Raw genomic sequence first — 26,679 nt, 5'->3', positions numbered from 1 at the left:
GATTCCTTTAGCAGCGGCACTGCACCAATGTTAAATTGTTGCCAAACCCCAAAAATATGGAAGACGGAAAAATATTTCTGAATAGGCGCACTTTCAAGATGCTAAAGCTGTCCACATTTATGAAGACAATCCCATAGTAGCAAACTTGTCTATTGGTCAGCTTGTCGTTGTGCGTTCTGAGAGAACAAAACATTCCTCGAAGTGCTTTCAAATTGCAAGTGCTACTGCCACAGGGAGAGAAACATGCAAAAGCCCAGTCATTGCACAACATTTTGATGCAATTGGGGAAAACCACACCTTTGAAAGCAGTTTTGACAGCTACTGTTAAAAAAAAAGAAAAAAAAAGAGGGGGTGTTCATTCAACATCAAAAGTGTCCGCCTCAAGTTAAAATGACAGCTGTAAGTATTGGCTAGTCTGTTTCGTCTTACCCAGCTCGTGAGGCAGTTCATGGCAGAACACGGCTACCGACGTACTGAGGCCACTGGACAGCCCTTCCGTGAACGCCGCCCCTGTCATAAGTCATTAAGAAACATGAAATAACCCTTGAGCAAGACCGTTAACCCAAAAACAACTGCTCCCCGGGCTCCGATGATGTGGACGTTGATTAAGGCAGCCCCCCGCACCTCTCTGACACAGAGGGATTGCGTTAAATGTGGAAGACATTTATGTTGCATGCATTCAGTTGTGCAACTGACTAGGTATCCCCTTTACAAAAACGTTAAGAAATAAAGTTTCTGTACAGCACTTTGAGATATCAGCTGATGTAAGAAGGGCTATATAAATACATTTGATTGATTCTGTAATAGCGCAAACTAATTTCTCTCCTCGTCAATTTATTTAGGTCATCCTCAAATAGCTGAAAAGAAAAACAAAACCTTAAACAGCATTAACAACCTGACGCTTTCCCCTTGTATTGAGGCCAAGTTAAAACGTGAACCCACCGATGGCCAGGCCGTCACTGAAGTTGTGCAGCCCGTCGCCCATGATAACCATCCAGGCCAGCGTGGCCACACCCGCCTGCTGGAAGTGCTGTTCCGAGTACGAATGCGAGTGGCTGTGTGGATGGTGGTTCTGAGAGTGGTGGTGGTGCAGGATGTGATGGTATTCGTGGTGGTGGTGGTGCAGGTTGTCTGCCTCGCCCACCGTGTCGTGGAAGTGGGAGTGGCACTTGTTCTCACAGTCCCCTGCTGTGTAGGTGGCAGCAGCCGAGCCCGACATGGAGGCGTAGCCCTCGGGTGAGGTGGCGGGCGCCAGCATTACCTCCTCCTCCTCACTGACTCGGTGGAGCCCATCGCTGTGGTGGTCGCCGAAGTTGCCACCTCCGTTAGTATTCACATCTTTGGGGGAAATGGACACGACAGAAGGCAGGGTTAATTGTTTTGTGTTTTTTTAAAGAGTGGGAATTCTCACTCATTTCTGTATTTTTCATGTTTATTGGAAAGAGACAGCGAGAGAAACAAAGTTAGGCGGACAGTGTGTGTTAGAAATTGCATGGGTCGGATTCGAACTCACAAACACTAGCATCAATGTGCTCCGAAAGTAATTGCTAACCCACAACATATGGTCGTTTAAAATGTTAATCCTTTGGTCTTTTTGTCTGGGTTCCGACGCAAGGACAATGTCTTACTGGTGAAATTAGCCTTTGAGACAAATCTGGCACATGCATTACATAAATGCTGATTAATGTGCATTATCCCTGTCAAATAGACTTCATAAAAATAAAGTAAGTAGAAGTTGGTTGCATGCATTGTCAATAAATGTTAGGATTATAAAACTAGGAAGTCAAACTTTGTCTCTGCATCTGTGTTTTAACACACTGAGACAGAGTGAATGTCACATTGTTAAATGTCTCCACAACCCTCGACGATCTCTTTCAGATTGACCTTCAATTGGCTTTAGGTCATTCTCCTCCAGGCCCGGTAGTTTCTCAGGATCCACCTTGTCATCATTCTGGTCATATTTCTTCACCTGTTTGGTTAATAGTGGTAAGAACAAAGATAATCATCACATTTATGTAACTGCAGATCACAACATACATGAAATTAAAAGAAGAAATACAAGATGCTGAATGATGGAACCATGTAGTTGCAACGGTATTTCCCCTAGGATTGTTTTCAGCAGTGGTGAAAAGGGTGAGGGGGCATTGCTACTAGCATAAGAGCAATGAGAAGCTAGCTGCTCCCATTCATTGGAATTGACTATCCATTTAAAATGTAGTCTCGGCAGAAATACTGTACACACACACACACACGTCTTGTATAACTAACCTTGTGGGGACACACAATTCAGTCCCATTCAAAATCCTATTTTACCTAACCTCAACCCTAGCTCCTAACCCTAAACCCCCTAGAAATAGCATTTCACGGTGTGGAGACTAACAAAAGTTCCCCAGTTTGTAAAACAAGTATAGTACCACAAGTATAGTTAGTTAAACACACACACAAACATTAAGAACACCTTCCTAATATTGAGTTGCACCCTTGCAATAGCCCGTTAAAGGGCACTTCAATCTTTTGTCTAGCCCTTTTACCCTCTGAACGGCACACATAGACAAGCCATGTCTCAATTGTCTAAAGGCTTAACAATCCTTCGTTAACCTGTCTCCTCCACCTCATCTAGACCAGTGGCTCCCAAACTTTTTATAGAGTTTGAGAGTCTGTCTTAAATCATTTTCCACACAGTCTGTGCCTGTATTTAGTTCATGCAAGTGAGGGCCGAGAATCCACTCTCACATAGGTAGTGGTTGCAAAGGGCATCGGTGTCTTAACAGCGTGATTTACCAAGGCAGGATACTCTGAACGCAGCCCTATCCAGAAATCTGTCAGTGGCTTCTGATTAAATAACATTTTCACAGAACCGCTTGTTACAATTTTGATGAGGCTCTCTTGTTCAGATAAGTGGACTGGAGGCAGGGCATGAAAGGGATAACGAATCCAGTTGTTTGTGTCATCTATTTTGGGAAAGTACCTGCGTAATTGCGCACCCAACTCACTCAGGTGCGTCGCTATATATCACATTTAACATTGTCCATAAGCTTGAGTTCATTTGCACACAAAAGTATCATACAATGCTGGAAAGACATATGTGTTGTTGTTAATGCAGACAGAGAAGAGCTCCAACTTCTTAAATCAGCCTCAATTTTGTCCCGCACAGAGTCCCTGTAATCCTAGATTCAGCTCATTCAGGCGAGAAAAAACGTCACCCAGATAGGCCAGTCATGTGAGATAATCGTCATCATGCAAGCGATCAGACAAGTGAAAATTATGGTCAGTAAAGAAATCTTTAAGCCCGTCTCTCAATGAAAATAAATATATATATAATATATATATATATATATATAGTCAATACTTTGCCCCTTGATGACCAGCGCACTTCTGTATGTTGTAAAAGCGTTACATGATCACTGCCCATATCATTGCAAAGAGCAGAAAATACAGTTCAGGGGCCTTGCTTTACTAAAGTGAACCATTTTTCACTGTGTCCAAAACGTCTTTCAAGCGGTAAGGCATTCCCCTGGCAGCAAGAGCCTCTCGGTGGATACTGCAGTGTACCCAAGTGGAGCAACTGCTTGCACGCGCGTTACCACGCCACTATGTCTCCCTGTCATTACAGATCCATACAGATACCAACATGAGCAGCAGCAGCTACATTTGGCTAAATATGGACCATTTGTGGAATTGGCGAGAATCACATTTTTATTTGGGGTACTCCCAACGGCATCACGTATCCCAGTTTGGGAATATCTGATCGACACTGATTCAAGTCCATTTAATAAAGACACATCAGTAATCGATCATAGCTTACATACACCTAGTTGACTGTGCCTTTAAAGAGCTTGGAAAATTCCAGAAAATTATGTCATGGCTATAGAAGCTTCTGATAGGCTAATTGACATAATTTGAGTCAATTGGAGGTGTACCTGTGGATGTATTTCAAGGCCTACCTTCAAACTCAGTGCCTCTTTGCTTGACATCATGGGAAAATCAAACGAAATCAGCCAAGACCTCAGAAAAACAAGTGTAGACCTCCACAAGTCTGGTTCATCCTTGGGCGCAATTTCCAAACGCCTGAAGGTACGACGTTCATCTGTACAAACAATAGTACGCAAGTATAAACACCGTGGGACCACGCAGCCGTCATACCGCTCAGGAAGGAGTTCTGTCTCCTAGAGATGAATGTACTTTGGTGTGAAAAAGTGCAAATAAATCCCAGAACAAGCAGCAAAGGACCTTGTGAAGACGCTGGAGGAAACAGGTACAAAAGTATCTATATCCACATAATCTGAAAGGCCACTCTGCAAGAAAGAATCCACTGCTCAAAAACCGCCATAAAAAAAGCCAGACTACGGTTTTCAACTGCACATGGGGACAAAGATTGTACTTTTTGGAGAAATGTCCTCTGGTCTGATGAAACAAAAATAGAACTGTTTGGCCATAATTACCATCGTTATGTTTGGAAGAAAAAGGGGCAGGCTTGCAAGCCGAAGAACACCATCCCAACCGTGAAGCACGGGGGTGGCAGCATCATGTTGTGGGGGTGCTTTGCTGCAGGAGGGACTGGTGCACTTCACAAAATAGGTGGCATCATGAGGTAGGAACATACTTCCAAAGTTGTGGCAAAATGGCTTAAGGACAACAAAGTCAAGGTATTGGAGTGGCCATCAAAGCCCTGACCTCAATCCTATAGAAAAAGTGTGGGCGCGCAAGGAGGCCTTACAAACCTGACTCAGTTACACCAGCTCTGTCAGGAGGAATGGGCCAAAATTCAACCAACTTATTGTGGAAGGCTACCCGAAACATTTGACCCAAATTTAACCATTTAAAGGCAATGCTACCAAATACTAACTGAGTATGTACACTTATGACCCATTGGGAATGTGACAAAATAAATAAAAGCTGAAATAAATCACTATTATTCTGACATTTCACATTCTTAAAATAAAGTGGTGAACCTAACTGACCTAAGACAGGGAATTTTTACTTTGATTAAATGTCAGGAATTGTGTAAAACTGAGTGTATGTATGTAAACTTCAACTGTATAGTTAAACACACACACTGAGTGTACTAAATATTAAGAACACCCGCTCGTTCCATGACACTGACCAGGTGAAAGCTATGATTCCTTATTGATGTAATTTGTTAAATCCATTTCAAATCAGTGTAGATGAAGGGGAGGAGACAGGTTAAAGAATAATTTAAGCCTTGAGACATGGATTGTGTATGTGCCATTCAGAGGGTGAATGGGCAAGACAAAATATTTAAGTGCCCTTGAGCGGGGTATGATAGTATGTGCCAGGCGCACCGGTTTGTGTCAAGAACTGCAAAGGTGCTGGGTTTGTCACACAACAGTTTCCAGTGTGTATCAAGAAAGGTCCACCAACCAAAAGGACATCCAGCCAACTGTGGGAAGCATTGGAGTCAACATGGGCCAGAATCCCTGTGGAACACTTCCGACACCTTGTAGAGTCCATTGCCGGATGAATTGAAGTTGTCCTGAGTGCTAAAGCAGGGGTGCAACTCAATATTAGGAAGGTGTACCTAATGCTTTGTACGCACACATTCAGAAAGTATTCAAACACCTAGACTTTTTTCACATTATTTTTTAACGTTACAACCTTATTCTAAAATGGATTAAATAAAAAGCAAAAACCAAGCCATGAGGTCAAAGGAATTGCCCATAGATCTCGGTGATAGGATTGTGTCGAAGCACAGATCTGGGGATGTGTACCAAAAGATTTCTGCAGCATTGAAGGTCCCCAAGAACACAGCCTCCATCATTCTTAAAATGGAAGAAGTTTGGAACCACCATGACTCTTCCTGAAGCTGACCGCACATGCAAACTGAGCAATCGGGGGGAGAAGGGCCTTGGTCAGTGACCAAAAATCCGATGGTCACTGACAGAGCTCCAGAGTTTCTTCTTTGGAGATGGGGGAACCTTCCAGATGGACAACCATCCCTGCAGCACTCCACCAATCAGGCCGTTATGGTAGAGTGGCCAGACTGAAGCCACACCTCAGTAAAAAGGCGCATGACCGCCCGCTTAGAGTTTGGCAAAAGGCACCTAAAGGACTCTCAGACCATGAGAAACAAGACTCTGGTCTGGGAAAAAAACAAGATTGAACTTGGCCTGAATGCCAAGCGTCACTTCTAAAGGAAACCTGGCACCATCCCTACAATGAAGCATGGTGGTCATGCTGTGGGGATGATTTTCAGCGGCAGGGACTGGGAGACTAGTCAGGATCGAGGGAAAGATGAACAGAGCAAAAGTACAGAGTGATCCTTGATGAAAACTTGCTCCAGAGTGCTCAGGACCTCAGACTGGGGTGAAGGTTCACCTTCAACAGAACAACGACCCTAAGCACACCACCAATACAACGCAAGAGTGGCTTCGGGACAAGTCTCTGAATGTCCTTGAGTGGCCAAGCCAGAGCCCGGACTTGAACCTGATCGAACATCTCTGGAGAGACCTGAAAACAGATGTGCAGTGACTCACCCCATTCAACCTGACAGAGCTTTAGAGAATCTGCATAGAAGAATAGGAGAAAATCCCCAAATAAAATGTGTGCCAAGCTTGTAGTGACATACCCAAGAAGACTCTAGGCTGTAATCGCTGCCAAAAGTGCTTCAACAAAGTACTGAGTAAAGGGGTCTGAATATTTATGTAAATGTGAGTTGTTTTATTTATACATTTGCAACAATTAAAATTGTTGTTGTTTTTTAAACTGTTTTTGCGTTTTAATTATGGGGTATTGTGTGTAGAATGAGGGAAAAAAATATATATATTCCATTATTGAATAAGGCTGTAACGTAACAAGATTTTGGAAAAAGTCGAGGGGTCTGAATGCTTTCCAAATGCAAAAATATTGAAAATATTAAAAACATCCGTGCCATTGTGTTTTACTGCACATTTTAATGGCCTTTTATTGTCCACAGCACAAGGTGCACCTGTGTAATGATGCTCACTTAGTGAGCATTTATCCTTTGTCAGAATCATAGATGTGATTAATTAGAAGGATCATTACACAGGACAGTCTCGGTTCATCAAGTATGTCTCAGTCAGTCAGTCAGTGTCTCCCTCAGTCAGTCAGTCAGTGTCTCCCTCAGTCAGTCAGTCAGTCAGTCAGTCAGTCAGTCAGTGTCTCCCTCAGTCAGTCAGTCAGTCAGTCAGTCAGTCAGTCAGTCAGTCAGTCAGTGTCTCCCTCAGTCAGTCAGTCAGTCAGTGTCTCCCTCAGTCAGTCAGTGTCTCCCTCAGTCAATCAGTGTCTCCCTCAGTCAATCAGTGTCTCCCTCAGTCAGTCAGTGTCTCCCTCAGTCAGTCAGTGTCTCCCTCAGTCAGTCAGTGTCTCCCTCAGTCAGTCAGTGTCTCCCTCAGTCAGTCAGTGTCTCCCTCAGTCAGTCAGTGTCTCCCTCAGTCAGTCAGTGTCTCCCTCAGTCAGTCAGTCAGTCAGTCAGTGTCTCCCTCAGTCAGTCAGTCAGTGTCTCCCTCAGTCAGTCAGTCAGTCAGTCAGTGTCTCCCTCAGTCAGTCAGTCAGTGTCTCCCTCAGTCAGTCAGTGTCTCCCTCAGTCAATCAGTGTCTCCCTCAGTCAATCAGTGTCTCCCTCAGTCAATCAGTGTCTCCCTCAGTCAATCAGTGTCTCCCTCAGTCAATCAGTGTCTCCCTCAGTCAATCAGTGTCTCCCTCAGTCAGTCAGTCAGTCAGTGTCTCCCTCAGTCAGTCAGTCAGTCAGTCAGTGTCTCCCTCAGTCAGTCAGTGTCTCCCTCAGTCAATCAGTGTCTCCCTCAGTCAATCAGTGTCTCCCTCAGTCAATCAGTGTCTCCCTCAGTCAATCAGTGTCTCCCTCAGTCAATCAGTGTCTCCCTCAGACAGTCAGTGTCTCCCTCAGTCAGTCAGTCAGTCAGTGTCTCCCTCAGTCAGTCAGTCAGTCAGTGTCTCCCTCAGTCAGTCAGTGTCTCCGTCAGTCAGTCAGTCAGTCAGTGTCTCCCTCAGTCAGTCAGTCAGTCAGTGTCTCCCTCAGTCAGTCAGTGTCTCCCTCAGTCAGTCAGTGTATCCCTCAGTCAGTCAGTGTCTCAGTCAGTCAGTGTCTCAGTCAGTCAGTGTCTCCCTCAGTCAGTCAGTCAGTCAGTCAGTCAGTGTCTCCCTCAGTCAGTCAGTCAGTCAGTCAATGTCTCCCTCAGTCAGTCAGTGTCTCCCTCAGTCAGTCAGTCAGTCAGTCAATGTCTCCCTCAGTCAGTCAGTGTCTCCCTCAGTCAGTCAGTGTCTCCCTCAGTCAGTCAGTGTCTCCCTCAGTCAGTCAGTGTCTCCCTCAGTCAGTCAGTCAGTCAGTGTCTCCCTCAGTCAGTCAGTCAGTCAGTGTCTCCCTCAGTCAGTCAGTCAGTCAGTCAGTGTCTCCCTCAGTCAGTCAGTCAGTCAGTGTCTCCCTCAGTCAGTCAGTGTCTCCCTCAGTCAGTCAGTCAGTCAGTCAGTGTCTCAGTCAGTCAGTCAGTCAGTCAGTCAGTGTCTCCCTCAGTCAGTCAGTCAGTCAGTGTCTCCCTCAGTCAGTCAGTGTCTCCCTCAGTCAATCAGTGTCTCCCTCAGTCAATCAGTGTCTCCCTCAGTCAGTCAGTGTCTCCCTCAGTCAGTCAGTGTCTCCCTCAGTCAGTCAGTGTCTCCCTCAGTCAGTCAGTGTCTCCCTCAGTCAGTCAGTGTCTCCCTCAGTCAGTCAGTGTCTCCCTCAGTCAGTCAGTCAGTCAGTGTCTCCCTCAGTCAGTCAGTCAGTCAGTGTCTCCCTCAGTCAGTCAGTCAGTCAGTGTCTCCCTCAGTCAGTCAGTCAGTCAGTGTCTCCCTCAGTCAATCAGTGTCTCCCTCAGTCAGTCAGTGTCTCCCTCAGTCAGTCAGTCAGTCAGTCAGTCAGTCAGTGTCTCCCTCAGTCAGTCAGTGTCTCCCTCAGTCAGTCAGTGTCTCCCTCAGTCAGTCAGTGTCTCCCTCAGTCAATCAGTGTCTCCCTCAGTCAGTCAGTGTCTCCCTCAGTCAGTCAGTCAGTCAGTGTCTCCCTCAGTCAGTCAGTCAGTCAGTCAGTCAATGTCTCCCTCAGTCAGTCAGTGTCTCCCTCAGTCAGTCAGTCAGTCAATGTCTCCCTCAGTCAGTCAGTGTCTCCCTCAGTCAGTCAGTGTCTCCCTCAGTCAGTCAGTGTCTCCCTCAGTCAGTCAGTGTCTCCCTCAGTCAGTCAGTGTCTCCCTCAGTCAGTCAGTCAGTCAGTGTCTCCCTCAGTCAGTCAGTCAGTCAGTGTCTCCCTCAGTCAGTCAGTCAGTCAGTGTCTCCCTCAGTCAGTCAGTCAGTCAGTGTCTCCCTCAGTCAGTCAGTGTCTCCCTCAGTCAGTCAGTCAGTCAGTCAGTGTCTCAGTCAGTCAGTCAGTCAGTCAGTCAGTGTCTCCCTCAGTCAGTCAGTCAGTCAGTGTCTCCCTCAGTCAATCAGTGTCTCCCTCAGTCAATCAGTGTCTCCCTCAGTCAATCAGTGTCTCCCTCAGTCAGTCAGTGTCTCCCTCAGTCAGTCAGTGTCTCCCTCAGTCAGTCAGTGTCTCCCTCAGTCAGTCAGTGTCTCCCTCAGTCAGTCAGTGTCTCCCTCAGTCAGTCAGTGTCTCCCTCAGTCAGTCAGTGTCTCCCTCAGTCAGTCAGTCAGTCAGTGTCTCCCTCAGTCAGTCAGTCAGTCAGTGTCTCCCTCAGTCAGTCAGTCAGTCAGTGTCTCCCTCAGTCAATCAGTGTCTCCCTCAGTCAGTCAGTGTCTCCCTCAGTCAGTCAGTCAGTCAGTCAGTCAGTGTCTCCCTCAGTCAGTCAGTGTCTCCCTCAGTCAGTCAGTGTCTCCCTCAGTCAATCAGTGTCTCCCTCAGTCAATCAGTGTCTCCCTCAGTCAATCAGTGTCTCCCTCAGTCAATCAGTGTCTCCCTCAGTCAATCAGTGTCTCCCTCAGTCAGTCAGTCAGTCAGTGTCTCCCTCAGTCAGTCAGTCAGTGTCTCCCTCAGTCAGTCAGTCAGTCAGTCAGTGTCTCCCTCAGTCAATCAGTCAGTCAGTGTCTCCCTCAGTCAATCAGTGTCTCCCTCAGTCAATCAGTGTCTCCCTCAGTCAGTCAGTGTCTCCCTCAGTCAGTCAGTGTCTCCCTCAGTCAGTCAGTGTCTCCCTCAGTCAGTCAGTGTCTCCCTCAGTTAGTCAGTGTCTCCCTCAGTCAGTCAGTGTCTCCCTCAGTCAGTCAGTGTCTCCCTCAGTCAGTGTCTCCCTCAGTCAGTGTCTCCCTCAGTCAGTCAGTGTCTCCCTCAGTCAGTCAGTCAGTCAGTGTCTCCCTCAGTCAGTCAGTCAGTCAGTGTCTCCCTCAGTCAGTCAGACAGTCAGTGTCTCCCTCAGTCAGTCAGTCAGTCAGTGTCTCCCTCAGTCAGTCAGTGTCTCCGTCAGTCAGTCAGTCAGTCAGTGTCTCCCTCAGTCAGTCAGTGTCTCCCTCAGTCAGTCAGTGTCTCCCTCAGTCAGTCAGTGTATCCCTCAGTCAGTCAGTGTCTCAGTCAGTCAGTGTCTCCCTCAGTCAGTCAGTCAGTCAGTCAGTCAGTCAGTGTCTCCCTCAGTCAGTCAGTGTCTCCCTCAGTCAGTCAGTGTCTCCCTCAGTCAGTCAGTGTCTCCCTCAGTCAGTCAGTGTCTCCCTCAGTCAGTCAGTCAGTCAGTGTCTCCCTCAGTCAGTCAGTCAGTCAGTCAGTCAGTCAGTGTCTCCCTCAGTCAGTCAGTCAGTGTCTCCCTCAGTCAGTCAGTGTCTCCCTCAGTCAGTCAGTCAGTCAGTGTCTCCCTCAGTCAGTCAGTCAGTCAGTCAGTGTCTCCCTCAGTCAGTCAGTCAGTCAGTGTCTCCCTCAGTCAGTCAGTGTCTCCCTCAGTCAGTCAGTGTCTCAGTCAGTCAGTCAGTCAGTCAGTGTCTCCCTCAGTCAGTCAGTGTCTCCCTCAGCCAGTCAGTCAGTCAGTGTCTCCCTCAGCCAGTCAGTCAGTCAGTGTCTCCCTCAGCCAGTCAGTCAGTCAGTGTCTCCCTCAGCCAGTCAGTCAGTCAGTGTCTCCCTCAGCCAGTCAGTCAGTCAGTGTCTCCCTCAGCCAGTCAGTGTCTCCCTCAGCCAGTCAGTGTCTCCCTCAGCCAGTCAGTGTCTCCCTCAGCCAGTCAGTGTCTCCCTCAGCCAGTCAGTGTCTCCCTCAGCCAGTCAGTCAGTCAGTGTCTCCCTCAGCCAGTCAGTCAGTCAGTGTCTCCCTCAGTCAGTCAGTCAGTCAGTGTCTCCCTCAGTCAGTCAGTCAGTCAGTCAGTGTCTCCCTCAGTCAGTCAGTGTCTCCCTCAGTCAGTCAGTGTCTTCCTCAGTCAGTCAGTGTCTCCCTCAGTCAGTCAGTGTCTCCCTCAGTCAGTCAGTGTCTCCCTCAGTCAGTCAGTGTCTCCCTCAGTCAGTCAGTGTCTCCCTCAGTCAGTCAGTGTCTCCCTCAGTCAGTCAGTGTCTCCCTCAGTCAGTCAGTGTCTCCCTCAGTCAGTCAGTGTCTCCCTCAGTCAGTCAGTGTCTCCCTCAGTCAGTCAGTGTCTCCCTCAGTCAGTCAGTGTCTCCCTCAGTCAGTCAGTGTCTCCCTCAGTCAGTCAGTGTCTCCCTCAGTCAGTCAGTGTCTCCCTCAAATAAATTCACACCTATGTTTCCAAACTGAATGATCAAAAAATGAATAAAACTACATTCGACACAATAGAAGCCAATCCTCGAAGAAACCCCCGACCTTCTGTTTGTCCTTGTACATTTTGCCCAGTGTGAGGAAGTGCTCGATGAGGAACATGAAGTAGACTCCGCCCAGGGCCGTCAACCCCTTCCACACCCCGTCCAGGTTATGGTCCTCTTCCTCCTCCCCGTGGAGACCGTGCCCTGATGTCTTGTTCACAGAGTGCGGATGGTGGTGGCCCCCCTGAGACTGGTGGGGTAGAGGAGGATATGGGAATTTATGAGGGAGTGTGACTGAAGTATAGGAAGCAATAGGTGCATTTGTTTTAGCTCACCAGAGCACCGGGCGGGCAGTTTTTGTACAGACCATTCAAATTGGTCCTAAAGTGAAGGCAAGCTAAAACTAATGTAACCAATCATTGTGACTTTTTTCTGATTCATGGCAATCTTGACTTAAGTCCAGCTCACTATGATTAACTGGCCAGTCACTGACCAAGCATCATGTTTAGCTTTTAGAAACAACCCCCATGTTCTGCCCTAATATGTAGTGCTCCAAAGCAGTCATCTAGTGTGACTCACGTGGGGTATGAGGTGCAGGAAGGCGTCTCCGCTCAGCGTGCCCACAGCCAGCGCCACCAGGAAGCTGAGCAGGAACTTGAAGAAGACCCGGTTCATCAACGGGATGAGCACCACGCCAGCCAAGGACAGCAGGCTGATGATGGTGATGGAGACAAAGCCACCGGCCCACGCTAGAACACACATACAAATACATGCACAGATCCAGTTTTTGATTAAAAAGGTTCATTGATGCAAGTGAAATGGTGACATTTTAGCACACTGCTAATTGCTCAAGCAAAATGTCCCCCAAAAGTATAATAGACAAACTGGTGTAATGGAATGAAATTAGCACAGTGAAAGACATTTAATGACAACTAATAGATTCATCTTATCTACCACAGATTTGGAGAGGCAGAATACGAAGGAGGACACCATACTGAAAATTTACCCGGCGCAAAATACGGTAGTTCTTACCTGCTTGAATTGAGCCTACTTTCTTGTTGTTTTCATTCACTTGATGGTCCTCGTGAGTGTGATCATGGTTGTGATGACCATGGTGATGGGGATTATTATGCTTGTGAACTGGAAGGCATAAAAAAAAATAAACATGTGATTAATGCATATAAGGCATTGCTAAAAATGAATATGCTTAATAGTTTTTAATCATTTTTCTTTACATTATGCTGTAGTGAGTGACATATTCTTCAAAATGTCATTATTGTCCAGGCACAATCTGACTTCATTAACCAGTTCAGAAGAAGCACTTTGGCTGAATATAAAAGTAACAGATTGTGCCTTTAAGGCAAGCCAAAAGAGGAACCATACTCTTCAGACCAGAAAATGGAGCATGTGCAGATTACAGTATGCACTACTATCCTAATATCAATCTTGCAGTTAATATTTATCTAAATGTACCAACACACGTGAAACTCAAGGTCAAAATCAAGAGACCTCGGCCACTTGATTGGTACTTGAGTGTCCAACTGACTTGCCATGAAATTCAATCAAAGCAGCTATAATTACATTACATTTCATTGTTGTCTGCAAGCTGAATAAACCGAGGATAGTGTTAAAAAAAAGGGGGAAAAAAGAAGAGATTCCTGCACACTGCTCACTCACAGTTACCCTTTTGTTCTGACAAAGATTGGTTGACTCAAACATTGGCACTTCAAACAATTATTGCATTATGCGAGCACAGGTATCATATTATATATTCCAAAGCACCTACCAGAGACTCCCACTAGATTAGCAAGTGGATCCCATGTTTTTATTACTTTCTGGCTAGACAGTGTAAGTTGACTACACTATCTGTAAGAGGAGATACAGGCTCTGTCGATATGGTTTTGAAATCCATCCTCTGCCCTTCAACAAGCACTGATTGGAAAAGACCTGACAGGTGAAATCAATACAGCACATAGTAAGGCTGGCTTTGACCTGGACCCGGTTTCCCAATAGCGATGGAACTTAGGCTTACAAGTGTTTTAACGATGCATTTTTACTACAACAGCTGAAGATGTAACATGCGTTTCGCAAAACATCACACAGATAGAGCGGTCACTAAGGGAGTCTGTTTGCTCCGACTAAAGTCGGAGTTTGTCGATACTGACGGGATCAGCTTTCTCCATTCAAATATTTCCTTCAAAAAATAATTATTTCACAATACTGACGACGGATCAGCTCCAGAGATATCACCAACTACGGCTGCAAATATTGAGGGGTGGCTTATTCTAATGCTTACCCAATAAAAATTCACAAAAAAAAAAAAACTGATTTGGCACATCATTGCGCACGTTAGGCTACACATCATGAAATATATTGAAAGAAATTACAGACAGTAGCATACATGTAGCAAAATAGAACTCTATTGAAAACACCTATAGCCTACTGTTTAGATGTTAATGCAGTCATCTCGGTTTCCATTTGAAGCATCTTTTTATACATCACTTCTCTGTATCAAATTGCAAAGACATTGTCAACTTCATATTTGTAGTCAACTTTTGTTCTGAAGTTATCGGTGGTCAGAGACAGATCAACTATGTATTCTGTTTAGCGGAGCTCTTGTGTATTAAGTAAGGCGGGAGGGCATAAAAAAAAGCATCTAAAGACACATTTAGCTTTTCGATGAGTGGTCTGAGCTAGGCGTTAGATTACAAGCGTTTTCAAGTGCAACATAAATAACAATGGTTATGGTAAACAGCTTGGATATTTAACAAAGCTCCTATGAAGGTTTTAACCATGACATTAGCCTTAAGATGCTTTTGGGAAACCGGGCCCCTGGTCAGTTGTTTCAGATCAGTGCAATGAAATGTAGAGAAGAAGTGGGGAGAGGTCCGATCTTTTTCGATCAATTGCGAAAGAGCCATAATCATACCTTTGTTGACATGCTGGGGTGTTTGGTTGCCGTGCAGTATGCAGGACTTGGCATCGATCTGGTTGAGAAGGGCAGGACAGAGGTAGCTGAAGTCACTGAGAGACAGGGGCCCTTTGGCCATTCCATGGGACGACAGGATACTGGAGGCATTCAAACACTAAAATATACAACGACGATACAAATTATGCATGTGACCAAATACACAAACTAAATATGAAGCAAGCACATACAGTACATATATAGCTTGATGATTTGTTTTGACAAAGATATGAGAGAGAGAACCCAATTAGAAAAAAGTTCTGAATATGGGACAATGAAATAACAAAGACAGAATTGAGTTCAGACACCTAAATATGGGAGAAACATTTGTCATATACAATGACAAATGTCAAAGTGGTACGTGCAATCGGAATTATGAGTATGAGAATGTTTGTGTGGTTTGAATATCAAACACCCCGAATGTCACATTGCTGCCCAAATCATACCTCTGCTTTCTCCTGTATGTGATCTTGGCTCTGGTTGTGGAGGCTGTCCTGACCATGGCTGTGGTCATCATGACTGTGTTCTTCATGACTGTGTTCATGATCATGGTTGTGATCATTATGGTCATTATCGTGGTCATATAAGTGCTGGTTATCCGAGCCCTTCTGCCTGACCATGGGTGGCTGCGTTTGGTTCTCAGCCCCCAGAGAGTTGCTGACCAGTATGACAGTGGTCAGACTAGCAGTGGGGGCTTCCCGCCTACTGCGCACTGCCTCAGTGGTGGTGCTAATCTCCTGCGCTGCGGTGGTTTTCTTCACATAGAGGTTATGGTGGGCATCTGAATTCTCCACTTTCTTCCCCAGGACAGGGTCATCTACTTTGGGCACCTTGGGGGTCTCGGGAACCTTTTTGGGCTCAATGGGGGGGCGGTGGGAGTGCTTTTGACGGTGTGTGCCATTGTGGCCGTCCTCGTGTTGGTGGTTACGGTGGTGGTTGTGGTGTCCATGCCGATGCCCCTCCGCTCCGTCGTCCACGGGTTGTTCATGGTGTTGCACCATGACCTTTCGTATTCGGTCGAGTCCCACGTTTTCCAACAGCCGCTTCAGGCCTGCCAGCGAAATGGTGCCATTCTCCCCATACCTGTACAATTTCAAATAATGTATATTTAGGCATTATGCAGCTGATTCTCATCACCTTTGTACACAGTTCACACATTCAGAACGTGAATAAAACAAAATAGCTATATTATACCCTATTAAACACACTCAAGGTGTGCATATAGACCAGAAAAAGGTTTTGAGCAAAGTTTTTTTTCTCTTTTTTTAACAACTGCAACCTTCAAGAAGTTGACCTTTAAACAGGTCAACATTCACAAGGCCGCAGGGCCAGACAGACTACCAGGACGCATACTCAGAGAATGCACTGACCAGCTTGGCAAGTGTCTTCACTGAATTTTTCAACCCCTCCCTGACCCAGTCTGTAATACCTACATGTTTCAAGCAGATCACCACAGTTCCTGTTCCCAAGAACTGAACTACAGGTCTTCTCAGATCCACCCGTACCCAAATATCTGAAACGCGAGCCGGATCCAGAATTCTAAGTAATGTCACAGTTCTGGGTCAGATCTGATTAGAACAGGTTTTGGTGTGTGTAATTTTAACTGAGTGGTCCGGAAGGACCAGTACAGATCCAAACGTGACTGCTGCAGTAGAGAGAGAAATTGCACAACGCATGCTGCTGCTCTGGCTTTCCACAAGAGTAAAGTGTGCGCGTGTACCTTGTTGTTGTTGCTGGAAAATCATAAGTCAAAGCGGCAACAGGCTACAGTCAAGAGCCTCCGTGTGTGGCAAAAGTTAGGCCTAATCAATGGAAGATGGAATTAAAATGACATAATTAAAAGGAGAAGGATAGGCTACAAGGACCAAGAGCCAACAGGTAGACTGCTTGCTACTTACAAATAACAACCACTCCATTCAGAATTGTAACTGTAGGATAAGAAAGTGCATGCACTGAAGCCTGAATTAGCCTAGCTAGCTAACGTTAACTAGCTTCTCCTAGTTTAATGCAGTCAAGACAGGTACTACGTAATCATATTTTATGATAAATAACAGTAGACTAATAGCTGCCATGGCTATAGAGCAAGTCGGCTTGGTTGAAGTCTCTTCTCGCCCTCCCTGCGTCACAGTACAGCCCCTCTCCCTCTCATTCTGTATCAGCTACGGTTAATGAAGTAGCTTAAAAATATACTGTATATTTTCTGCTGCTTCCCTCACTTGGATTGGACCAGGTCTGGATTCGACCAGGTCTATACAGAACGGGTATAGTTGTCCTCGGGCACATTCGGAACCAGTCAATCATATATATCTAAAATAAATTGTGCATACCGGGTTTGGGTGGGAAAGCCCCAGGTCCATTTTGGAAGACCTCTAGACTGAACACCTCCCTTTGCAACTGGATCCTGGACTTCCTGACGGGCGACGTCCAGGCAGTGAAGGTAGGCAACAACACATCTGCCACACTGACCCCTCAACATGGTTGGTGGGTTGGGTGCTTAGTCCCCTCCTGTACTCCCTGTTCACCCACAACTGCGTCGGCAGGCACGACTCCAACACCGTCATTAGGTTTGCTGATGACACGACGGTGGTAGGCCTGGACACCGAAAACGATGAGACTGCCTATAGCGAGGCCGTCAGAGACCTGTCAGTGTAGTACCAGGACGACAACCTCTACGTCAGCAAGACAAAGGAGCTGATTGTGGACTACAGGAAACGGAAGGCCGAGCATGAGGGGTCAAGAGCACCAATTTCCTCTGTATCCACATCACTAAGGATCTATCATAGTCCACACACACACACAGTTGTGAAGAGGGCACGACAATGCCTCTTCCCCTTCAGGACACTGACAAGTTTTAGCATAGGCCCTCAAATCCTCAAAATAATTCTACAGCTGCACCATTGACAGCATCTTGACTGGCTGCATCACCTCTTGGTATGGCAACCGCTTCGCATCCAATGCCAAGGCGGTACAGAAGGTAGTGTGTACAGCCCAGTACATCACTGGGGTTGGGCTCCCTGCCATCCAGGACCTCTATACCAGGCAGTGTCAGAGGAAGGCTCTAAAAATTTACTTCAGCCACCCAAGTCATAGACTGTTCTCTCTGCTACCGCATGGCATGCGGTACCGATGCACCAAGTCTGAAACCAACAGGATCCTTACCAGCTTCCACCCCCAAGCCATTAAGACGGCTAAATAGTAAGTTAAATAGTTATCCAAATAGCTACCTGGACTACCTGCATTGACCAGTTTTGCACTAACTTTGACTCATCACATAGATTATAAACAGTAGTGTATCTTGTTGCCTAGTCACTTAATTACTAGTTATATGTACATATCTACCTCAAGTACTTCGTACCACTGCACAGCGATTCTGCATGTACCCTGTGTATATAGTCAAGTAATCGTTAGTGAGTGTATTTATTAGTTTTCCATTTTCTCTCTGCATTGTTGGGAAGGGCCAGTAAGTAAGCATTTCACTGTTCGTAAACAACCGCTGTAGACTAAACATGTTTCAAATAAAAATTGTATTTGAGGTCATGACTTACCTAGACTACCTATTGAGATGTGCCTTAAGTTAAGTCAGGTGTTAAAAAAGGTGAAAAAGGAGACTGGAACTCCACTTGAAGGATTTACCTGTCGAAGAGAGCTTCCAGGTGCTGCCGCTGGGTCTGTTCTGCCATCTGGGTGTCGATAGTGGACAGAAACTCACTGCCACTTTTACCAGTCTCCCCAGTGACACGAGTGCACTCTGGACCAGTGTCCCCAGTAGAGCAGGGCCAACACATAGCAAGACCCAGCACTGCCAGGGCAGCTGCTGCCCACCTCCTCGTTGCCATTCCCTCTACATGGAAAAGTGAATCAAATGGAACATGGTCATAGGTCAGTTGATTGCTCAAATAGTCCTGCAAATGCAAGCCGTTTCGGTAGCTATGACCGATACCATGTGCACACTGTCGTGCCGACCCAAATTATGCAGGCTCAAATAAACTCAGCAAAAAAAAGAAACGTCCTCTCACTGTCAACTGTGTTTATTTTCAGCAAACTTAACATGTGTAAATATTTGTATGAACATAAGATTCAACAAGTTCCACAGATTAGTAACTAACAGAAATTGAATAATGTGTCCCTGAACAGGGGGGGGGGGGGGGGGGTCAAAATCAAAAGTAACAGTCAGTATCTGGTGTGGCCACCAGCTGCAATAAGTACTGCAGTGCATCTCCTCCTCATGGATTGCACCAGATTTGCCAGTTCTTGCTGTGAGATGTTACCCCACTCTTCCACCAAAGCCACTGCAAGTTTCCGGACAATTCTGGGGGGGGGAATGGCCCAAGCCCTCACCCTCCGATCCAACAGGTCCCGGACATGCTCAATGGGATTGGCCATGGCAGAACACTTGACATTCCTGTCTTGCAGGAAATCACGAACAGAACGAGCAGTATGGCTGGTGGCATTGTCATGCTGGAGGGTCATGTCAGGATGAGCCAGCAGGAAGGGTACCACGAGGGAAGAGGATATCTTCCCTGTAACGCACAGCGTTGAGATAGCTTGCAACAAGCTCAGTCCAATGATGCTGTGACACACTGCCCAGACCATGACAGACCCTCCACCCCCCCCCCCAAAAAAAAATATATATAAAAAATATATATAATTTTTTTTAAAAATAATAAAATAAAATAAAATAAATAAATAAAAATCGATCCTGCTCCAGAGTACAGGCCCCGGTGTAACGTTCATTCCTCCGACGATAAATGTGAATCTCACCACACCCTGGTGAGACAAAACCGCAACTTGTTAGTGAAAAGCACTTTTTGCCAGTCCTGTCTGGTCCAGCGAGTTGTGCCCATAGGCGACGTTGTTGCCGGTGATGTCTGCTAAGGTCCTGCCTTACAACAGGCCTACAAGCCCTCAGTCCAGCCTCTCCCAGCCTATTGCTGACAGTCTGAGCACTGATGGAGGGATTGTGCGTTCCTGGTGTAACTCGGGCAGTTCTTGTTGCCATCCTGTACCTGTCCCGCAAAGTGTGATGTTCAGATGTACCAATGTGTTACAGTGGTCTGCCACTGAGAGGACGATCAATTGTCCATCCTGTTTCCCTGTAGTGCTGTCTTAAGCGTCTCACAGTATGGACATTGCAATGTATTGCCCTGGCCACATCTGCAGTCCTCATGCCTCCTTGCAGCATGCCTAAGGCACGTTTACACAGATGAGCATAGACCCTGGGCATCTTTCTTTTGGTGTTTTTCAGAGTCAGTAGAAAGGCCTCTTTAGTGTCCTAAGTTTTCATACATGTGACCTTAATTGCCTACCGTCTGTAAGCTGTTAGTGTCTTAACGACCATTCCACAGGTGCATGTTCATTAATTGTTTATGGTTCATTGAACATGCATGGGAAACAGTGTTTAAATCCTTTACAGTGAAGACCTGAGAAGTTTTCAGCAGGGAGAAACTATGGTGGATGCATAACCAGGCTTGCCGGCCATCTCAAAACAGCTTGATTTGGCCGCGTTCAGTTCGGCTTAGTAGTGTGAAAGGATATGATACAGAAGACTATTGAGACTTTGTATTCAAAAGCCCACACAATAAATCTTAGTGTGTGTGTTAAGTGAATGAGTGAGTGTGTGTAGACACCTGAGCTGAGCCATAGAGCAAACTGAGCATTTACCACCCCACGATCAGATTAGGGGTGGGGCAATTTATGCCCCAACTTTTTATCTGAAATTCCCATCACCCACTGATTAACTATGCATTTTTGCAGATAAAAAAAATAAGCTAATACTGTTAATATTTATCTTTAGAAATTAGCATGGCATTTAGGCCATTTGTTTGTCAAGTATAGATGGATCGATGCAGCTTCTCTTTTGTCATAACTTGTTGCCCCAGAAGACTAAATAAAGTAGGACTCACGAGAATAATGTCTTACGGTGTTTTTATATATAGTGCTCTTTAAAAATAACTGATCTCAGTCCTCTTTAAAAGGAACTCCGGTAAAAAAATATATATATATATAAGCTAAATAACTCAGCTCTTTGTATTCACACTGCCCTTGCCATTGAATGAGGAGTCAAAATGAGGTGTCAACTTTTGCCAGTTCACCTCACCTATTTTGTGGACCGAGTTCTCTTCGCAGTCACAATGCTATGTTTAGAAAGGAACCAGGTCTTTTTCCCAACATGCACGCTAGGTTTATACAAAGTGCAGGACAAGCCATGTGGTATCAGACAGCTAGATAACTATTTACATTTTGGAAGCTAATAGATTTAATTTAGTTAAAATATGATACATAATGGTAATCAGAAGATACTATTAACATGTACATTTGATTGGTAACAGAATAAATGGCAAATAAATAATGCTGTAATTAAAAAATAAAATCTACACCCAAGGTAGGCTACTGCCCCTTTAAGAGCTAGAATAGATTTTGTACCCTATGGTGTGATTTTCACGAAATATATTGTCCTCGCACTATTTGAACCCCACAAACAGCTTGTGAAGCTCTCTTAGCCTATAGATCACATATTGCAAACAATCTGAACTAAAAACTTCACAAATTGTCAATTCTGCGAGTCCTTGACAATCACTAATCAAGATCCAAAAGCAACATACATTTTTTTTCCATGCATCTTCTCGCTTTTGTGGCACAGGGTTTATGGCAGGGGAAACGGTGTTGCAGTAGTCCAGTGCGTGGTGCAGGAATAATGACAAGCGAACCTGGGGAGCTTTGCATTCACATTGTCCTAAAAGGGGGAATGGTCTCAGTTCGGTTCGTGTCGGGGGCTCTTTTGAATGGTCTGAGATCCTTAGGAGTGTTCACACTGCACACAAAATTAAGTGAACCGCATGGAGTTCACAAAAAAATTCTGAAAGGGACCAAGTGTGAAAAGACCCTTAAATGAATGAATACATTAGTAATCTATACAGAACAAAGGTATAAAAATGCAACATGCAAGAATTTCAACAACTTTCCTGAGCTACAGATCATATGAAGAAAAATCAGTCAATAGAAATAAATTCATTATGCCCTAATCTATGGATTTCACATGACTGGGAATACAGATATGCATCTGTTGGCAATATACAGTGGGGCAAAATTTAGTCAGCCACCAATTGTGCAAGTTCTCCCACTTAAAAAGATGAGGCCTGTAATTTTCATCATAGGTACACTTCAACTATGACAGACAAAATGAGAAGAAAAAAAATCCAGAAAAATCACATTGTAGGATTTTTAATGAATTTATTTGCAAATTACAGGCCTCTCATCTTTTTAAGTGGGAGAACTTGCACAATTGGTGGCTGACTAAATACTTTTTTTGCCCCACTGTACATCTTAAACGAAATGGGCCTCAAGATCTCATACGATATTTCTGTGCATTCAAATTGACGTTGATAAAATGCAATTGTGTTTGTTGTCAGTAGCTTATGCCCGTTAAAATCAGCTTCTTGATATGCCACATCTTTCAGGTGGATGGATTATCTCGGGAAAGGAGAACTGCTCAAACATGGATATAAATACATTTGTGCACAAAATGAGAGAAATAAGCTGTTGTGTGTGAAAGGAACAGTTATGGGATCTTTTTTTCAGCTCATGAAACATGGGACCAACACATTACGTTTATATTTTTGTTCAGTGTAGTTAACACCGCTAAAGTTGTTTCATTTAGGGACCGGGGAGAAAACACAACTCCAATACACTGGAAAGATTGGTCCTGTGCTAAATGTTATCAGTTTGACCAGTTTTAAGTAAACGAAAAGCTGAGAAAATTATGAAACACGTTTCTGAGAAAACTTCAGTACTTGCATAACAGTGTCAGAGACCACACATTACAAGCACATTCGCATTTTCTCAAGAGATGCTGAAATAAATATTTCTCCACTCCTGTTCCGAGACAAAATTATCATTAGTTGTATAATTTTACTGCAAGAAATGCATCATTCTGCAGCGGTTAATATTGTGCTACATGTGAGATGTTCTAGGCCTACAGTCAGTGTCCAGATTTCACTTACTATTCCATTTGACCCATATGAGGAATATTCAGTGTATTTGTGGCTACAGGGATACTCGTGAGCGGGATATCAAAGATGGATGTAAAACAGCTTATCCCGAATAAGACCATAAGCGGGATATGAGCTACTATTCGGAATGCAGTGCGCATTTACGTGGTCATTGAGTTTTTGGAACTTTTACCATTTAAGACCATAACACTGAAACCATTTCAACTGCTGCTGCCTAATGGTTTGCTTGTTCACTGGGATTGGTCTAACTAATCCAGACCTCTATTGAAGGGAATAAACCACAGAGGCCATTTCCAGGACAAAGATTACAGTGCCTTCAGAAAGTATTCAGACCCCTTGACTTTTTCCACATTACAGCCTTATTCTAAAATGGATTAAATACAACAATAAAAACACACACAATAGCCTATAAATGACAAACTGAAAACAGGTTTTCATGTTGGCAAATGTAAAATTAAAAAAAAATTTTTTATACATATCCTTTCCTATGACACTTGAAATTGAGCTCAGGTGCATCCTGTTTCCATTGATCATCCTTGAGATGTTTCTACAACTTAACTGGAGTCCACCTGTGGTATATTAAATGAATTGGTCTATATCAGTGGTGCCCATAGTTTGTTATAGTCCCGTACCCCTTCAAACATTCAACCTCCAGCTGCGTACCCCATCTAGCACCAGGGTCAGCACACTCTCAAAATGTTGTTTTGCCATCATTGTAAGCCTGCCACACAAACATGAGAACGAGTGCGAGTTTGTCACAACCCGGCTCGTGGGAAGTGACAAAGAGCTCTTATAGGACCAGGGCACAAAAAAATAATTAATGTTGCTGCTCTTTATTTAGCCATCTTACATATGAAACCTTTTGTTAATTGAAAATTGGGTATAACTCACCACAGGCTAATGAGAAGGGTGTGCTTGAAAAGATGCACACAACTCTGCAATGTTGGGTTGTATTGGAGAGAGTCTCAGTCTTAATAAATAATTTCACACAGTTTGTGCCTGTATTTAGTTCAAGCTAGTGAGGGCAGAGAATCCACTCTTACATAGGTACGTGGTTGCAAAGTGCACCAGTGTCTTAACAGCGTGATTTACCAAGGCTCGAGTTTATTTGCACACAAAAACAAAATCATATAATGATGGAAAGACCTGTGTGTTGTCCTTGTTAATGCAGACAGAGAAGAGCTCCAACTTCTTAATATAGCCTCAATTTTGTCCCGCACATTGAATATAGTTGCAGTGAGTCCCTGTAATCCTAAATTCAGCTCATTCAGGCGAAGAAAAAAAACATCACCCAGACAGGCCATTCATGTGAGAAACTCATCATGCAAGCTGTCAAACAAGTGAAAATTACAGTCAGTAAAGAAAACTTTAAGCTCGTCTCTCAATTCAAAACAACGTGTCAATACTTTGCCCCTTGATAACCAGCCCACTTCTGTATGTTGTAAAAGCCTTACATGGTCACTGCCCATATCATTGCATAGTGCAGAAAATACACAAGAGTTCAAGGGCCTTGCTTTAACAAAGTTAACCATTTTCACTGAAGTGTCCAAAACGTATTTCTTTGTAATGACTTGGTGCTGCCTATCTTGGCCAGGGCACTCTTGAAAAAAGAGATTTTAACCTCAATGAGCCCTTCCTGGTTAAATAAAAAATTAATTTTAAAAATGACCGTATGCACAAGACAACGCAGGAGTGGCTTCAGGACAAGTCTGAATGTCCTTGAGTAGCCCAACCAGAGCCTGGACTTGAACCCAATCTAACATCTCTGGAGAGACCTGAAAATATCTGTGCTGCAACCCTTCTCATCAAACCTGACAGAGATTGAGAGGATCTGCAGAGAAGAGTGGGAGAAACTCCCCAAATACAGGTGTGCCAAGCTTGTAGCGACATACCCAAGAATACTCGAGGCTGTAATCTCTGCCAAAGGTGCTTCAACAAAGAACTGAGTAAAGGGTCTGAATACTTGTGTAAATGTGATATCAGTTTTAGTTTTTTTTGCAAACCAGTTTTTACTTTGTCATTATGGGGTTGTGTGTGTAGATTGAGGAGTCAAGTTTTACTTAATCCATGTTAGAATAAGGCTGTAACGTAACAAAATGCAGAAAAAGTTCTGAGTACTTTCCGAATACACTGTACATATGTAATTACAGTATTGTAATAATTCATTGTTACACTGTAATAACATGTAACTGGTGTTAAATATAGTCTGTAATTACAGGGGTGTAACAACAATTGCTTGGTACCATGCTAGTTACAAATGTTAAAGTTTACAATAGCATCCTAAAGCAATATTTTGTTCAGCCTGCACCAACCACGTGATAAGTGTTATCCAATTGAAAACCGACCACCTCATTGACACAACTCTGCAATAAAGATCTGGAGTCTGATGCCTGGGCCCAAATTGCTTTAAAATGGGTAAATATTTAATGCTGCATTTGACAATGGGTCAACTACTTTAACCATCAATTAAACAGACACATAAATAAACAGTTAAAATTGTGAGATAGGCTTATAATTTGGCAAGCACGAAGGACTATTAAACTTGGTTGAATAAGGGTTTATAAATAGTCATAAGACAAACTCCAGCATGTAACCTTACAAGGGTTTCACGGTTGATGAACATTCTCACTTTTGGATGGGATGCATTGGTGCAATTATTTACTTATAACAGGAAATACGGCATTATGTCAAGATCTGCCCAACACTCAAAATAACTGAGGTCATGCAGCAGTGCACAAATAACTGGGTTGAGAAGGTCAGTGTGTGCAAATCCAGGCATGAAAGATTGCCTTGACTAGCTAGCTAGGTACCTTAAAGATGGCAAATATTCTATGGTCCCTACTCGCTAGCTAGATAACGTTAGCTGGGCTCGATGGTCGCATCTTCCATTAACCTTTTTCTCAGGGTATCCGTACATCAAGGGTATTACATGAATCTGTAATGTAACAAAACGTGGAAAAGGTCAAGGGGTCTAAATACTTTCCGAATGCACTGTAAGTCTAAGAGGTCAAACTGAATTACTCTCATAGAGGACCGACTTGACTTGTGAGGATGACCACACAATTTAGTTTCATTATGAGCAAAAGCAATTGGTTTTCTACCCAAAGTTGCAAAGACAATTGTCATAAATAAACACCAGCAAAATAGATAAAAGGGTGTGACAGCTGCAAAACCTGGTACATTTACACTCATTTATGGGGAAAAGATAAGTGTGAAACAAGGGGGAAAAAAACATCACCAAATTTACTGAGAATACATTACATAGAACGAATAAACAATACACCAAGCTTTATACTACGTGTCAAACAGAGAACTGATACTGTATACTGGCCGTTGGAGTGGGCAAGATTTGGTTGGGGAGGTCCCCACCTCGCAGGCAAAACATTTTAGTTCCCCCCTTCTTGACGGCAGAGATAACATTATACATTTTAAAGTTAATTTCCTGCAATTCTACACATTTGACCAAGATTTATACCATGTTAATACGATCTGAGTGAGTGTGACTAATAACGCTTTTTTTTTATATATATTTTTTTTTAAATGGGGTCCCCTGAAGGTCACGGCACTGAGTACAAGCCCTGCGTGGCCTGTTGGTATTTGGCCATGCTTATTACAAGTTTAGACAGATGGGCGAATCTAACTTACCAATCTAAAAATTGGTAGCGGACATGGTTAATTGAGATGACTGACACGAGAGGAAAGACTGCTGATGCACAACCAAATTTCGAAATGACACCTTGTGCATTCTACTATTCTAACTGAACAGTAAATTGAGACTCTGAAGCACTGGGGACACTAAGTGACCGCTTATGTCTGGCTCCGGCCCTGCGGTTGTGGCCAGTCTGTGGGTGGCTTTTGGCAATTTGTCTTACTCATTGTTAGGAAGACCTTTTGTCCAAATAGGATGTTAGGTACTATATTTATTGAACTTTAGAAATTTTAAAAAATGCCAATTTGATGCAATCAATTAGATATAATTTGTTCTGTGAGAAATGTATTTAAACTAAACAATGTTGCAG

At 44.2% G+C, this 26,679-nt stretch overlaps 1 protein-coding gene across 2 annotated transcripts in view; it reads right to left on the bottom strand.

Annotated features, from left to right (window-relative positions):
* LOC139387198 (solute carrier family 39 member 6) overlaps positions 1 to 26,679 on the bottom strand; it is a 33,374-nt gene that overhangs the window by 5,257 nt on the left and 1,438 nt on the right. The window contains exons 2-11 of one of the 2 annotated variants that reach the window (XM_071133265.1): positions 18,285 to 18,492; positions 15,098 to 15,734; positions 14,613 to 14,769; positions 12,716 to 12,823; positions 12,263 to 12,432; positions 11,745 to 11,933; positions 1,885 to 1,969; positions 943 to 1,338; positions 430 to 510; positions 298 to 321 (exon numbers count right to left, since the gene is read on the bottom strand). In XM_071133265.1, coding sequence (XP_070989366.1) covers positions 298 to 321; positions 430 to 510; positions 943 to 1,338; positions 1,885 to 1,969; positions 11,745 to 11,933; positions 12,263 to 12,432; positions 12,716 to 12,823; positions 14,613 to 14,769; positions 15,098 to 15,734; positions 18,285 to 18,487 — 2,050 coding nt within the window. In that variant the 5' untranslated portion in view covers positions 18,488 to 18,492. The remainder of the gene's footprint in view (positions 1 to 297; positions 322 to 429; positions 511 to 942; positions 1,339 to 1,884; positions 1,970 to 11,744; positions 11,934 to 12,262; positions 12,433 to 12,715; positions 12,824 to 14,612; positions 14,770 to 15,097; positions 15,735 to 18,284; positions 18,493 to 26,679) is intronic. The other variant, XM_071133266.1, reaches the window with a different exon arrangement.

This window comes from Oncorhynchus clarkii, chromosome 28, assembly GCF_045791955.1.
Source record: "Oncorhynchus clarkii lewisi isolate Uvic-CL-2024 chromosome 28, UVic_Ocla_1.0, whole genome shotgun sequence".
In the NCBI taxonomy this organism is placed as follows: domain Eukaryota; kingdom Metazoa; phylum Chordata; class Actinopteri; order Salmoniformes; family Salmonidae; genus Oncorhynchus; species Oncorhynchus clarkii.
Note: the sequence above shows the minus strand (reverse complement) of the source record. Positions and strands in the feature narration are given on the sequence as shown.